Here is a 16,624-nt window from a genome sequence, read left to right as displayed (position 1 = left end):
CCCACATGGGAAACCATGAAGAAGTTCCTGGCTTCAGATCAGCCCAATTCTGGTCATTGCAACCATTTGGTGAGTGAACCAGCAGATGGAAGTTACCCCTCCCCCTCCCGGTGCCTCTGACTTTCAAAATAAATAAATAAATAATTAGAAGCACAATTAATATCTTATGATTCAAACTTTCACAAGATTATGAAACTCCCTTATCAGATTCCTGCTTCTCACCACCAAAACTACTGTGCTCTTATAAAAACACAGCACAAAACACACCCCCATCACTTACGTTAATCTTTCAATTTCTCTGGAATAATTTCAACACCATTATTTCCTTTCTACCACTTATTCCTGAAAATGTTGTAACCTTGCATCTGTGCTGTGCTACTCTTCACATCATGATCAGTAACATCCAAGTAATCATTTATCCACTCCACACCTGTGTACCAAGTCTCAGTTGTTCCTATGACTGGGGATTTAGCAGAGAAAAAATGGGGGAAAAAAATCCCTGTCCTGGTGAGGTGTTTATATCTTTAAAAAACAACAACATTTTTTTATTGGAAAGACAAATATACAGAGAAAAGGAGATAGATAAAAAGATCTTCTGCCAGCCGGTTCATTCCCAAAATAGCTGCAACTGCCGGGACTCAGCTGATCTGAAGCCAGGAGCCAGAAGCTTTTTCCAGGTCTCCCATGTGGGTGCAGAGTCTCAAAGCTGTCCTCTATTGCCTTCCCAGGCCACAAGCAGGGAACTGGATGAGAAGTGCAGCAGCTGGGACATTAATTGGCACCCATATGGGATCCTGGTCCCAAAAATCTACCCCAAAACCGCATTTTAAAATTTCTAGGTTATCTAAAATGAAGAGTATTATAGGTCTATAAGCAGATTAAAACAGGAATTTAAAAGATATATTTAATAAGATTAGACTAAGGGGCTTCTTGATAAGTACTCAAAATCTTAATATAAGCATGTCATATCAACAATTTATTATTTTTATCGGTTACGAGAACATGTAGCTTGAAAAAATTATGATAAAAGTAATTTCTACTTACTTTGAGAATTAAGTTAATTAAATGGAACTTCAGCTTACAGTTACATATTTTTCTTAAATATTTATTTATTTTACTTGCAAGTTAGATTTACTGAGAGACAGAAAGATCTTCTGTCCACTGGTTCACTCCCCAAATGGCTGCTACAGCCAGAACAGAGCTGCTCGGAAGCTGGAAGCCAGGAGCCAGGAGCTCTTCCAGGTCTCCCACATGGGTTTAAGAGACCAAGCAGTTGGGCCATTCTCCTCTTCTTTCACAACACATTAGAAGGGAGCTGGATTGGAAGTGGAGCAGCTGAGACATGAACCAATGCCTATATGGGATGCTTCCACCACAGGTGGAAGATTAGTTTGCTATGCCACTGCATCGGCCCTGAGACTTCAGTTTATAAACTGTCAGACAGAGATTAAATTACAACTATGAGACACAAAATAACAATGCATGCATGAATATTTTCTTGCTATCGCCCAGTTGAATCTACTTTCAAAATCCAATAAGCGCTAGTTTCCCCCACTCTCAAAGGGTAAAAGTCACAAATAAGATTTTAAACCTCTTATCTAGGATATTTTAAAAATTAGCAATATTGTGACAGCTGTGATTTTCTTAAAAGCATGATCCTGCTAGAAAAATCATTTCAATAAAATGGAAGAGGCATATTTTCCCATCCATGACATAATTTAACTGACTGTACTTACACAGTACTCTATGAAGACAGGACCTTTGGAAAAAAAGATCAAAGCTTTATGCTACCCATGATTTTCATTTTTTATTATCAACACACAAAGTACAAGAAAAATAGAAAACTACTGTTCTTTAACTTCTGTCTTGTTCCTATTTCCAGTTGCTTTAAACATGACAGAAACGCAACAAAGTCTGTTACACTGAAGGCTAACATTTCAATGTCCCCTTTGCAAAGAGTCAATAGTAAAAGCCATAGCTATCAAAAGAAATAATGATCACTGAAGAATCCCCTTAGTCTGTGATTTTTTTCTCATACAGAAAAGGTAAATTTGAATGATCCATTATTGCAGAAGAGTTACTTTTTTCTTTTTAAGAACTTTTTTGCTTCTCTCAAAAGCTCTTCCACATCTTCCTTCTCCTCATCTTCCTTTCCTGGCTCCCAGTCGGGATCTTCATCTGTTGGATCACATTCTTCTTCATCTTCTTGAAAGCTGTCACTCAGGTCACATTCATCAGGTTGTTCGTTATCTTCATCTACAGCATTTCTCACTGAAAAACACAAGATTGAGACACGTGCATCCCTCATCACTCAACCTGCCATTAGAGATGCGCAACTGTCAATTGTATTTTCGCACGAAGAGAAGTTAATTTTATAAACACATATTTTACTACTACCATTTTTTTAAAATACACTAAAACAGTAATTTGCTATTTATTAAAGGAATTAAAGTGGTCATTGCTACTTATTGTTCTAACTTCTCTTATAATGAGGCTGCTGAAACTACAATGGCCTATGCAATTCAAAACACTGGGTCCTTAATAATGCTGCAACTGGGGCACATATTTGGCATACAGGTTAAGCTTAGAAGGTCCACATCCCATGCTATGCTTCCCTGTGTCACAAGGAAAGGATATTCCAGACAGAGGGTGATCCTTCAGCCTATATTCCAGGAGGAAAACACACAACGGACAGGCCACAGCCAACTTGCAGCTGCTCCATGAAAGACAAACAGGTTTATTTTTTCATTAAAAGGCAATGGACATTGGACAGCAAACCTAGGAAAATGTGATTGACACCCCAGGGTTATGATCAATGAGACTACTGGAGTTTAGATACTTCCTATTTACTCTGTGTTTGCTTTTTCAAAATTTTATTATTAAGTTGAAAGGTAGAATTACAGAGACAGAGAGAGAAAGAGAGAGAGAGAGAGAGGGAGAAAGAAATAGAGTGAGAAAGAGAGTAAGCTCTTTCATCTGCTGGTTCACCCCCCCAAATGGCCACAATGGCCAGGACGAGGCCAGGGCAAAGTCAGGAGCCTGGAACTGATCCAAGTCTCCCTCATGGGTGGTAGAGACCCAGGAACTTGGGCTGTCCTCTGCTACTTTCCCAGGTGCATTAGCAGAGAGCTGGCACATTAGCAGGGAGTTCAGGCAGAAGCAAAGGAGTTGAGTCTAGAACTCATGCCCGAATGAGATGCCCATAGGGCAGGAGATGGTTTTACCCCTGCATGATGATGGCCCCAGGACTTCAGGTACTTTGGAAAGTTTAGTTTTATAGATTTCAGAAATCTGTACAGTTCATGTTTCAATAAATATTAGGAATGCTATGGTAACAGCCATTAGGATCTCTATATTTCCAAGTAATAGTATTAAGAATTATTTTTGTCATTAAATTAATTTCTTCCCTTATCCCATTCACCTGTATACCAAAGTAATCTACAATAAATCAGTGGGAAAGTCTAGGATTATGTGGAGGCATTTAAAAAATAACCAGGACTCAGTACCTTGGCACAGTATGCTAAGCTTCCACCTGTGGCTCTAGCCCATGTCCTGGCTGATCCACTTCCAATGTAGCTCCCTGCTTATGACCTGGGAAAGCAGTAAAAGACAGCTCAATTCTTTGGGTCCTTGCACCCACGTGGGAGATCCAGAAAAATCTCCTGGCTCCTGGCTTTGGATCAGCTCAACCTTGGCCACTGTGGTTACTTGGGGAGTGAACCAGCAGATGTAAGATCTCTGCCTCTCCTCCTCTCTGTAACCCTGACTTTCAAATAAAATTAATAGTTAGATCTTTAAAAAAAGAAACAACTAAGGGAAATTTTCTGAGTGGCAGAAGTCAATCCCAGACGAACAGCTAAGTGCACTTTGGTATATGCTTTGGGTGACATTTTCCTAAAATGTTCATATGTAATAAATAGAAATAACTTAGAAACAAGCCAAGGAATTTGATAGGGGGAAAATGGGTATAATTTTTAAAAAGTAAGTAATAAACCTGTTCTTTAATTCCTCTATAATTCAATACATTTTGTGTATTTCTTACAACAGTCCAGAGAGGATTTGAAACAGCTAATAATAATAACGTAATAATAAAATACAAATAAAACTAGAAAATAAGAACATAAAAATAGAAAATATGTTAACCTCCATTTTTAACAGAATATAGACAGAACATGTGTCCCAAGTTTCTTGGTAGTCAAGTTAAAAGGCCACATAAAGATTTGTAGAGTTCTCATTAGCATAAGTTCATCAGTCCCTTAGGTGAAATCTTGCATTATATATATTTTTTTGTGTATATATCTTACCTCCTGGTAAATCTTTTGAGAGCATATTTTCTGGGTAGCCCATCTCAATTGTCTCTTTTTCAACTACAAAATGCAATTATTATTTAGAGGGTGGCTTGCAGCTGGGGAAAGTAATTAGGTATTAAGAATATCAATATCTCTATTTGTATCCATTTCCTAAAGGGAAGTAGCTCATATACATGACTTGTTTTTGAAGATGTGTGTGTGCGTGACTGCATGGCATATGGTAATGATGTCTCAATAGCCTATTTTCCTTCACATTCACAAAAGATCTTGGGAGGGTGTATGAAAGACTGACATAAAGCTCGAACAAGTGTGAGATACTCTCCAAACCTCATTTACCACTGCCTCTCAGTCTGCTTTGCTGGATCTTTCTCATCTCATCTCCCTAACTCAAAACTTCAGGTGTGAGATTACAGTCTCTTCTCTTACACCTTAAACAGATGATTCCTTCCAGTCCTGTAAGCTAATTTTCCAAATGTATATCTTAAGCCCTGAATCATCACCCTGAATTCCAGACTCATTTATTCTGACTGCTACTGGGGTGGCTAGCAGGCATGCAGACAAAACATCTCCAAAACTATAACTTGAGTCACTTCAGCCAAATTTGGTCATTTTTTATCACTTGTAACATATGACTTCTCTAACCATCCAACTGTCTAGCTGTTCTTGCAAGAAGCCTTAGGAGTCATTCCTGAATGTAGCCCAAAGTCCAGCATCAGTGTGTCAAGAGATTCTATTGGGCCTACCTTTCAGTGTTTCCATCACTTCTCACCACATCTGCTGGGACACCCTGCCTGGTTCAAATGCTGTTATCTTCATCCTGCATGGATTCTTGTCTATTCTCCACAAAGAGATTAGAGACATTTACAATAGCTTTCTGACTCAATATAAATAAAATATTAAGTCCTTACTTCTTGGTCTTGGCTTCACAATAGGCCCACTGCTCACTTTCTAATCTTATCTCATGCCACTCTCTGCTTACTTTCTTTGCTCCAATTCCAACTGCTCTTTGCTGCTTCTAAAACAGTCCAAGCATAACCATCTCTAGACTATTCAACTCACTGTTTCTCTGCCTGTCAAGCTCTGCCACAGATAATCATTTGGATACTCCCTCTTTGAGGCCTTTACTCCAAAGTCAGATTATCTGATGGTGCTTCTTTTATCCCCAGTCTGAAATGACACCTCCCAGCTGCACACACATATGCACTTGCTATTTTATTTTTTAATACAGATTTATTTTTCTTCTTAGCAGCTATCATCACAGTGATATCATACAGTTGTTTATTTTTACATTGTCAACCATTTCAAAGAAACTTTTTCATACAAGGAAGCTTTTTAGTTAAGAGACCTAAGCAAGTCAGTCATAAGGAGTAACATCATAGAAGAATCCTTACCCACGATCTTGGTATTGTACAGAGAAAATGACCATTATTAAAAATTTTATTGAAGCACAAAAATAACATGAGATAGAACAGTGGCCATTTAATATTTTAAATCAATAGCAAAATATAACTTTCTGTGGTTTTGTATCTTGTAGTTGTCACTTCTTACAGATACACAAAGAATTAAACAGCACAATGTGATTTTTAAAAATTGAGAACCTATTGCATTTTCCTGAATTAGATTATTATTACTACATTTTAAATATAATTGCTGAGTTTCTGGAAAATCAAAACTAAGCTATTTCTTTCGCAACAAGTTGAGCTTGGGAGAAAATTTTTTTCCTGCCTTTACTGTATTTCATAGAGTTTCTTGCTAAAGTTGCTGCTACTATTTGATTGCTTATATCTAAAAAAAATAACATGGTTTGAAAAAAAAAAAAAGAATGCTGAACAAAGGGGACAGAAGTTCAAATATGTATTAGTAAGCCCATAGCCCTATAACAATTAACCTAATGGAATTATTTTCTTAAATCTATTCATAGTGAGTAAGTGACCTCAAAGATCCTTTCTAACTCCAGAATTCTATTAAGGCCAACATATGATTCTTCTTCCACAGGTCACTGAAGCAATGTGAAATGTAAACACAGACAGACAGCCTGTCCACATGAAAGCAGGAAAAGGGAAATAAAGTGCCACTCATTTTTTAAAACTGATGATTAATGCTTAACTATCAGAACAATGAAAATATCTTTTATAAAAGGTAATATAGCTTTTAACATATGTAAAACATGTTACTAACCATACAGCAATCATTGCCTTTTTATTTCTGCAGGGGAATTTTTAATAACAGGATAATTTTGAAGTTTATATTCCATATTTCCATTACAATTTAAAATTTTATAAGCAATTTTCCCTGCAAGAACTAAGTTGGCAGTACTACTAAACAGAATGTCATGTCAGATTCTTCTTAAAATAAATGCTGATTTTACATGAGGAAAAATATTTTCAAGTTGGCTATTTTTCCAAGTAATTTTCAGAATTTTAAACCCTAAGATAGCCAATGCTTCCTAACAGATTGACAGCTCAACACCAAGAATTCTCCAGAGTTTCCTTTTCTTCTCCAGTAAATCTCACATTCAATATCTTGTGCCAAAACCAAGCATTGTTTAAAAAAAAATGTGGAAGGCTGACGAACTCTAAACTAATTTGATATATAAGAAAATTAACAAATGACACCAAACAAATCTATAAAAAAAAATCCAGGATGAACTATACAAATTGTTACGGTATAGAAGAACTTTATAGACTGAAGTGTTTCAGGAATGGTACAAATCAGAAGTTAAATAGTAAGAGTTGAATGTAATTTTTATAAAGTTGCAAAATCTGGGGACTTGCATTGTGGCATAATGGGTTAAGATGGTATCTAGGATGCCAGCATTCTGTAGGCACTGGTTTGAGTCCCAGCTGCTCTACTTCCAATCCAGCTCCCTACTCACAGCCTGGGAAAGCAGTGGAAGATGGTCCAAATGCTTGGGATGCTGCATCCGCTTAGGAGCCCAGAAGAAGCTCCTGGCTTCAGCCTGGCCTATCCCTTGCTGGTGTGCTCATTTGGAGGGAGTAAAACAGCTGACGGAAGATCCTTCTCTTTCTTTCTCTCTGTATTTATGGCTTTCAAATAAATAAATATATGATTTAAAATTTTTATGTTTATTTGAGAGACACAAGAGAGTATGTACATCTGATGCGCACTCCTGAGACAGTCCGACTATAAACCTAAGTCACCGCTATCCCCTTTGCCTCATCCCAGTTCCTACACTACAGTGTGTTAGTCTGCCAAAACCTCTCGATTCTTCCTTCAAAATCTCGTATCCAATTCTACCACTCCACATTCATGGTGGCCAATCTAGTTCTGGCCCCTTATACAATTAATCTCCAGGAAGCCGACTTACCTCTGATTCAGATAACTTATCATCACGAGCTCAGTCTGGGTATAATACTGCCAAGGCCAAGTCTTTGAGGATTCCCATATCTGGCATCAACACATTTTTCCAGCATCATCCACAGAAACATTAAAGACTCTCCAATCATTTAAACTGACTCACCTTGGTAACTCTGAGCACAACAAGTCTTTCTCAGTTTCCTTGGCCCAATTATTACTTCGGGATGCCCTATACCCACCCACCACAGTTAAGAACAAGGATGACTGAAATCCAACCACCTTAAAGACCCACTTAATTTGCAACCTCCACATCTAATGCATCCTAATAATCTCTAGTAGAAAATGTTGCTTCCTTATTAAGATGTTAGAACATCTTTCCAAAGGAGATAGTCAGATCTAGTGTTGATAATTGATTACTAGTTCTCATATCACTGAATCCTGATTCACATGGATGTCATAAAACAAAGGGATAAATGAATGGGAAAGTGAATCAAGATACACCAGCCCCAGCTGTTCCTAGCATGTGGGAGCTTTCTCTCTGCCTCTCAGACAAGTCAGTCAGACAATGAATCAACACAGATAATCCTTACAGTGCAAAGTCATGTTGCTAGTCAATGATTGGGGAAAAATCCTTGGTATATAAAATATATATATAACACAACCTTTTCATCTTTGATATAACAAAATAATTAAGATAAGCAAGTCAACAAATTTATTAAAATATATTTAAACATCTTTCATTATATCTGGAAACTGCATCTAGATTACTCAAATATCTCATTTTAAGCTTCCTGTAAACTTACCTGGGAATGTATTATGTCTATATTCTATCTTGTGCTGGGGATTCTTCCTGGAAAAAGAAAAGAAAGTCAAAGTGAGATTTACTTACCCAATTACTAAAAAGAAGCAGAATTATTTAAATTAGACTCAAATACTAAGAAACCTCCAAATGAAAGTCGGCCCCAATTGACTTACTGGAAAGCATTTGTTTTTGAATTACTGAGGAACTACTTTATGTCAGGTGAACAACACAGAGCTCTTATTTCAAGAACTTACACTTCAGATAGACAAGCACATTTCTGAAACATCATTTAAATTGTCTTCACATATATGCAAATATAATGTGAAACTATAAGATATGACACAAATATCCAATGTTTAAATCATGTTTATTTATTTGTTATATACATAGAGACAGTGTCCAGAAAAGCATTTTAAGGCACTTCTTGAACCCAAAGAAAAAAGTATTTAATGAACAGTGATCATCTGTTATGAGACAATGGCAAAGTCAATTTTTTAATATACATTTTATTATTATTGCTATCATTTTATGATACAGCTCCATATTCCCTTATCCCCTGGGAAAGTCAATTTTGCTGGAAAGTTGGGAAATTCATATACTCCAAAGACAAACAGAAATTACAAGTTATCTGGGATTAAGGGACTGTTTCTTATTATATGTGCTCATCATCTTATTATTTTATTAAACATTAAATGTTTTGGTCCCTCATATACACAAGACATTCTCTAAATGATACAAAATAGTTCCAGCAGCAAAAATCCAAAGCATCAGTTGTTGTTCAAGAGTCACTTGATTGCCCCTCTCTTAGGAGACAAATGACGGAGGACTGGGTACATGCACAGCAGATAGCAGCTGAGGTGTACAACTTCCTAAAACACTTGTGTCAGAAGAAATTGCTTATACAAGATGAAGATTTTATTTCTTCATTCACTCATAAGTGTTTGCTGAATATCTGACTACATTTTCACTCAAAACAGGCATTGGGACTAAACTAACAAGATGCACACGCCTCACGTGTGCTTGCCCTGGGGAGACAAGAGTTGGGGGTTGAGGCAAGACTGACATTAGTAAAGCACTGTCTTTTTATTTATTTATTTTTGTTTATTCTTAATGTGTCTGAAAAGCAAGGAGGGAGCAAGAGGGAAAGTGGGAGGGAGAGAAGGAGGAAAATCTTCCATCATTCCAGCCAGGATCCCAGTACTCAGTCCTGGCTTCCATGTGAGTAGCCGTAACACAAGTACTTTGGTTATCGCCTGCTGCCTCCCTTGGTGTACATCAGCAGGAAGCTGGAACATCAGAAATGGAGCCCAAATTCAAACCGAGGTGCCATAATAAAGGATGCAGGATCCTGAGCAGTGTTTTAATTGCTGCACCAAATGATAATCAAAAGCCAGATAAACATTTTCTTCATTGAAAAATAAGAACTTTGGTGGAAACAGGAAGCATTCCCTATGCTGTTGCTTAGGAAACAAATACTAATCAAGCCTTAGATGTTCACTTCCTCACAGTGAATACCTTGGTTCTTTAATTTTCTTTTCAGTTGGGCAAATAAGAAAATTTAGCACACATATACTGTAGGTTACAAACTTTTTTTTTTTTTTTTTGGCAGTTTTCAAGGTTTTATCTAAACACAAATAAAATGCGCACTCCAGCTAGCTATCCATTTTCTTCACTGTGCAGCCTGGCATCGGGGTTGGTAACTCGGATGGCCAGCTGGGCTGCTGGTTACAAACATTTTTTAAAATTTTTCTAATTGCTGTCATTCACTTTCATATTCCAAATCTATGTTGATGAGTAAAAAAGGCAACAGTCTCAAAGTGAAACTCTACCTGAAATCTAGTCTATGAATTACAGAATGTAACACCAAGGATGATCTGAGAGGCCGACCCATCTCCAATCGTCAGGTGAGCAACATGGGCCTAACAAAGTGACATTTTCCCCCAATAACTGTGCATCATATTAACAGAGGTCGATACATTTAGAGACTAGATTTAATAACTTTCTGCAGTAATCAGGTGTTAAATGTTCCATTTACAAATTCCTTAACTGATCCAGTGTGAAAAATGGATCTAACTAGCTTTATTTTCATTATTTTAAAACATACTGTGTTTAAACGATTTCATAATAAAATTTCACTTCAAATGTTATATTTATCTCTGCCGTGCATTAGGCACTACTCTTACATTAGTGAACAAAGTAAAATAATTTCTACTCATACAGAGCTAGTTGCTTTATAAATATTTCTGACCTGTTTCCACTAAAATCTAATATTTCATTTGCTCTAAATATTAGTTTTATCTTAATCCTAACTTATTAACTAATAGGAAGCAATTATAAATATATAACTTTAGATTAGTTGATAAAACCTAGAATTTTACTTCCCAGCATGCTAGTTTGTTATACAGTTCATCTATGAGAATGTGTGTATATATTTATTTACCTTTATATATTTTGTGCTTTGCATAAGACTGTCATATCAGAGAGAACATGATGTTTGTCTTTCTGGGACTGGCTATCTTCATTAGGCATAATGCTTCCAGTTGGGACCATTTTGTTGTAACTGTTAGGATTTCATTCTTCTTTATAGCTGAGAAGTATTCCATAGAGTAGATGTACCGTAATTTATTTATCCATTCCTTCGTTGACAGGCATCTGGGTTGATCCCATGTCTTTGCTAGTGTAAATTGTGCTGCTATAAATATAGGGTTTCAAGTCACCCTTTCAAAAGCAATTTCATTTCCTTTGGATATCCCCAGGAGCGGGATGGCTGGTCATGTGGTAGAGGAGTTCTCAGTTGTCTGAGCCTTCTCCATGCTGACTTCCACAGTGGTTGTATTAGTTTACATTCCAACCAACAGTGGATTAAGGTGCCTTTGCCTATACCAATCATACCATGATAAGTTTAAATAGCGGGAAGTTAAACTTGTAACTGTTATTAAGGGGCTATACTGTGATGAGGGGAAATGACAGGAGGGAGAATAGGGACAGAGGAAGGGGTGATAAGGGATGAAACCCTAAGCTACAACACTGTTTAGTAGAAAATAATCTTTTTAATTAGAAAAATTGAGTATTGCTGCTTAAAAACCATAGGAATCATGGAATGCATTTTTCAAGCATGGTATTTTTTTTAAATGCTTTTTAAAAGATTTATTTATTTTTACTGGAAAAGCAGATTTAACTAGTGTTTATCTTAAAAATTTCAATTGAAAACCCTAGACTCTTTGTAACATCATCCAATAGAACTTTCTGTGATGAGGGAAATATCTGTCAGTGTCCAACAGAGTAGCTACCAATCGCATGTGGCTACTTAATCATACATGAGCAATTAAGCTGATTAACTGAATTTCAAATTTTATTTTAATTAAAACCACAAAGGGGGTCCTCTCTCCCCATATAAGATTAACTTAAAATAAATAAAATAGAACAGAATACTCTTTCATACAGACTGATCCTCAAAAAAGTGAAAATTCTATTGGTAGAAATGCTAATATTGAAAGTAAGAGGGTGGTGACTAAATTAATATGAGAGTAGAGACTAGAATCAGGGAATCCCCAGTTAGAATCCTAGAGCAGCCACCTCCTAAACGCTGTCTAAGTGCCAGCTTGCTTATCAGTACACAGGAGCTAATAACAGAACCTATCCTTTTGTGTGGATTTCTGAGATAATACATGGCAGGGCCTTAGACTAAGAGCTTTGCTGGGTGGTAAGCAATCAATGTGAGCATTGCTTCTCGGCCTCTTGGCTAAGATCAAGTGCAACAATCAATGTGAGACCTTGATTTACTCACTCTCACTTCAAAAAACTGTCACAGGACACTTATTATCAGGCCCTGTGTCCAGTATCAGTGACTCTCCTCATTGCTAATAACTCTTCTTTGGGGGGGGGGGGAAGGTGGGAGCTAACTTTCGTACAAGAATGCAAATACATAATTAATTGGTGGTTATAACTCCACATTTATAAGCAGTGGGGAAAAATGATTGCTATAGAAGATGATGTGTTTGTACTAATTAACCCAAATTTGACCTTTCGATGTGAAAGAAACACAAAAGGAAAAAAAGAAAAAGGAACAGAAAAGAAAGAAAAAATGAACTGAACTAGCTGTGATGAAGGCAGCTCCAGGTGAAGAAAGCTGTGGTGATGATTTGCAGGATGATCTTTCCTTACTGCACATGCCGGCACAGGTCATCAATTCGTTTCATTCTGTCTTTATTTAACTGCAACGACTGCTCAGGGAGCAAGCAACAGAAAGGGAGAGACATGAATATCAAAAGTATCCTTCATCATTAATCTAGGGAAAAATATTTGTCATCTGAGATATTATTTTAATAATTTTTATTTTGAAAAATACTCAAGTCATTAAACAGTGAACAAAAACAGCACATTGAAGTTCCATATAGCTTCATCCAGGTTCTTCTATTGATCTCTTACTATCTTTCTACAATCATTTGCAGCTTAAAGGTTTTTTTTTTAAATATATGCCTGCTTCAGGTAACACATAGTCCTCTTTTTCCCTGTTCTGCCTTTAACAGAATAAGATTATTGAAAAGTTAAAAATGGTTTCAATCATTTGCTGCTGGAGCCTCCTTCAAAAGCAGTTTCAGAAACTCTCAGGCAACTAAATGTCAAGCTTTAAAAACAAGCAGAGAAGTGGAACTCAGGGCATTAGCAGATACTCAAGCACAATCTATGCACCACATAAACCCTGGCTTAAAAGACTGCCCGCATCAGTCATCAGGCCACAAAGATTAAAAGGGAAAGGAACTTTTTCAAAAGGCAAAGTGAAGAAAGAGTATCAGAAATGGAATGCAGGGTAATTTCAGAAGGGGACTTCTCTTTTTTTCTGTCACCTTCCAAATGTACCCACAGTTGCTCACGCTCCATCTCCACACTTTAATCTCACACACTACCAGGGAAAGGCAAGTCATTTCAGAGAAAGTGAATGAATGAGTAACAAAATGGTCTTACATTTCCATATTTGAAAGAGGAATAACAGGAAATGTATTATGAAAATTTATATTCACAGAAGGGAAAAAGCTTCCAGCTCTCTATGCAGATTTTCATCATCTGCCTGACCAAAAAAAAAAAAAAAAGTTCTTCCTTTCAGACTCTAATAGGTTCCATCCTTTCCTAGACAACTTGCTATATTCCTAAGAAGGACAGTATAAGATTGGGGTGCACACTAGAAGAAGCGTAGCAGAGTATGTGTTTTTTTCACATTTAGACACCAAATTTCTAATCATAACAAAAATTAAAATTCTTAGTACTGTATCTACCAAACCATTGAATCTGTCAAAACTGATTAAAAATTATTCAGAAGAAATCTATTTATTGAAAATTTTGTTAACTGTTTCATTGAAAAAGAAGAGGAAAAATATCCTCTGTGACAGGATCAAGTTTGCTACTTTGGGTATTTTCAACTGAACTTCAGTAAGAAAGTGAGCCTGAACAGACAAGATAATATATGCAAAAGCACTCAAAATTTAGATACATTTACTTTGCACAATTAAATATTTGAAGATTTTGAATGCTAAATCCTTAAGTTATCCTCCCTTCCAAATCTTCCGTAATTTGAACTCTAGAGGAGCAGGTTTTGATTCTTTTTCATTGACAGGCGCCTAATTATATAATATTTTCCAAGAATATTTTTCTGACTACACTGCTTAAGGTCAAGTTATACATGCAGGAAAATAATAATCATTAGGAAAAAGCTCTAGGATGAATGATCTATCCTTTGATACTTGCCACATAATTTCTAGTATTGTCATCCACATTTTCAACACACACATAATTGCACATGTGAGTGCATGTACCACCTCTCTCATTTGCCACATGATTAGGTAGAAAATGTAGGATTTTTTTTTTACATTTTTAATAGCAAAGTACTTTTACTAGTTCTTTTAAAATGTAGTATCCAACTATATTTTTCATAGATATACCTAGCTACTGGAATATAATCAACTTTTTCCTTCAAATAATTTTAGTGAGCTCTTACATGAGTTTGTAAAATTAAACAATTTAGCTTACTTTTAGTTGACAAACAAAAGTTGTGCATAAGAGTATTTATAGCACAAATGATCCCTTGGACAAATATTTCCAGAACTCAACTAGCCTCTAGTTCCCAGTAACCATTCCACATGGATATCATATGAAAACAGTATTTGTGTTTGGCTTATTTTATTTAATGTAATATTTTCCAGGTTTATACACATTGTCATAAACAACAGAATTTCCTCTGTTTTAAAAGCTCAATAGTATTTCATTGTGTATTATAACTCATATTTTTTTTCCACTTGTCAACTGATAACACATTCTCATGATATACACTTAGGCTGAATCCATTTCTTAGCCATTGTGAATAGCAAGTCCATAACAAACATGGAAGTGAAGATATCTCTTCAATTTATTCATTCCTCTTTTTGGCTATACAGTCACTAGTGGGCCTGCTGGATTGTACAACATTCTCTGTGTTGCTGAAAAACAAAAACCAAACCAAACCAAAATACCTCTAATCCTTCCAATTTGGCACGCTCACTGTCCCATGAGGTACCTGAGTGAACATGTGGAATAAACATCTTTACTGAGCTCCATGTATAGACACACCATGAAACCTTCCCAGAGACCACTGAACCCCACCCAAAAGCCACTCCATTTGTAAATTTAATTAGGGCACCACCTATTGGAAAAAGGGGGAACCTGAATTGGGTTTCATGATTCGCCTCATGATCATGCCTGTATTGACTTTTGAGTGTTTATTATCACTTCAAATAAACTCTTCCTATTTTTTATACTTTTTGTATATAGGCTCTGCCAAGAATTCATCTTTTATGACGATACAAGAACCCTGGAATAAATACAGCTGAGGACCCTAGTCCCCACAAGAGTTTAATTTGAATTTCAGGGTTTATTTCTGAGGAAAATATTGGCATTTTATAGCATTAACTTGGCAGATCACTTTGAGTGGTACAGACCTTTTAATGGCCATCCAATTGATTAATACGAAATCTCTCTAATTTATTTGTGCCTTCTTTAGTTTCTTTCATCCATGTGTTATAGTTCTCAGTGTAAAGGTCTTTTAACTCCTTGGTTAAATTTATTCCTAAATATTTTATTGTACTTTTTGACATTGATATGACATTGATTTCTTTTTTGTATATTTCACTGTTAATGTGTACAAATGCTACTAATTTTTACATGTTGATATTGCCTCCTGAAACTTATGGAAGTCTTTATTAATTCTAACAGTTTTTGGATGGAGCCTTTTGAGTTTTTGATATATAATATCATGCCAGCTGCTGTATTTTCTACTTAATGGGGAAAAATCTTGCTTTTGTTATCTTTACTTACTTCCTGGTCACTGCTGGATAGAACTTAAAAATCATTTGCAATACAATGTGAGGAATTCAAATTCTTCATTGCTCAGCATAAAACATGGCTTCTAATAATCTCGGGACTTAAAAATGAACTTTCTTGTCTCTCTATTTAGTAAACTCTAATCCATATATTCTTGTGTTTTTCCCAGAAATCAACCCTTTGAGAGTCAGTTTTCTGTTGAAATCATCCCAGAAAATGCTTAGTTAAAAAGATTCTAAATGACCTGAAATTGCATTGCACTTAAACTGATAAACAAAGAACTCAACAATTTTTCCTACATATTCCTAACACTAAAGTATGCTAGAATTTCCTGCCATTAGCAATTTGTACGGCTTTCCCAGGAAATGATGAGGACATGGCAATCATTCATCAGACTCCATTGCAGTGAGGTTCCTGAGATGCAGACTGTGCAGCTTTGTAAGACACTTAGTTCTAGTCAATTAATCACTCAGGTCTACTAAGAACACTGAGAGTCTCTCTGCTTAAGAGAAAGACCAAGTTGTTCTGTCTTGGACCAGTTCTCATCTGGCTTTTAAATTTTAGATTACTAGCATTACAATAAAGAAGGGGCTTAGACTTGGGATCAGAACAGCTTAGGCTGAATTAAAACTAAACTACAGAGCATGTCCTTTGAATCATGTTCCTTTTCTTGTCACAAAACAAGGATAACACTGGGTACCACATATGGAGTCTCAAGAATTTGATAAAAAAGACTTCCATAAGCAGTTGTAGGCTATTAAGTATTTTATAGATGTCAACTATTTTCAGACACAAAATCAATTTCACTTCAAGATATCCAGTAGTAGCAGGAAATTCTATATGC

At 36.2% G+C, this 16,624-nt stretch overlaps 1 protein-coding gene across 2 annotated transcripts in view; it reads right to left on the bottom strand.

Annotated features, from left to right (window-relative positions):
* Nucleotides 1-1,794: 1,794 nt before the first annotated feature.
* Nucleotides 1,795-16,624, bottom strand: part of APLF (aprataxin and PNKP like factor) — a 70,699-nt gene continuing 55,869 nt past the window's right edge. For both annotated transcript variants that reach the window (XM_058667901.1, XM_058667900.1), the window contains exons 9-10: nucleotides 8,432-8,478; nucleotides 1,795-2,271 (exon numbers count right to left, since the gene is read on the bottom strand). In XM_058667901.1, coding sequence (XP_058523884.1) covers nucleotides 2,078-2,271; nucleotides 8,432-8,478 — 241 coding nt within the window. In that variant the 3' untranslated portion in view covers nucleotides 1,795-2,077. The remainder of the gene's footprint in view (nucleotides 2,272-8,431; nucleotides 8,479-16,624) is intronic.

Source organism: Ochotona princeps, chromosome 8, assembly GCF_030435755.1.
Source record: "Ochotona princeps isolate mOchPri1 chromosome 8, mOchPri1.hap1, whole genome shotgun sequence".
Classification (NCBI taxonomy): domain Eukaryota; kingdom Metazoa; phylum Chordata; class Mammalia; order Lagomorpha; family Ochotonidae; genus Ochotona; species Ochotona princeps.
The sequence above is the reverse complement of the archived record's forward strand: the minus strand, read 5'-3'. Positions and strand labels throughout refer to the sequence as shown.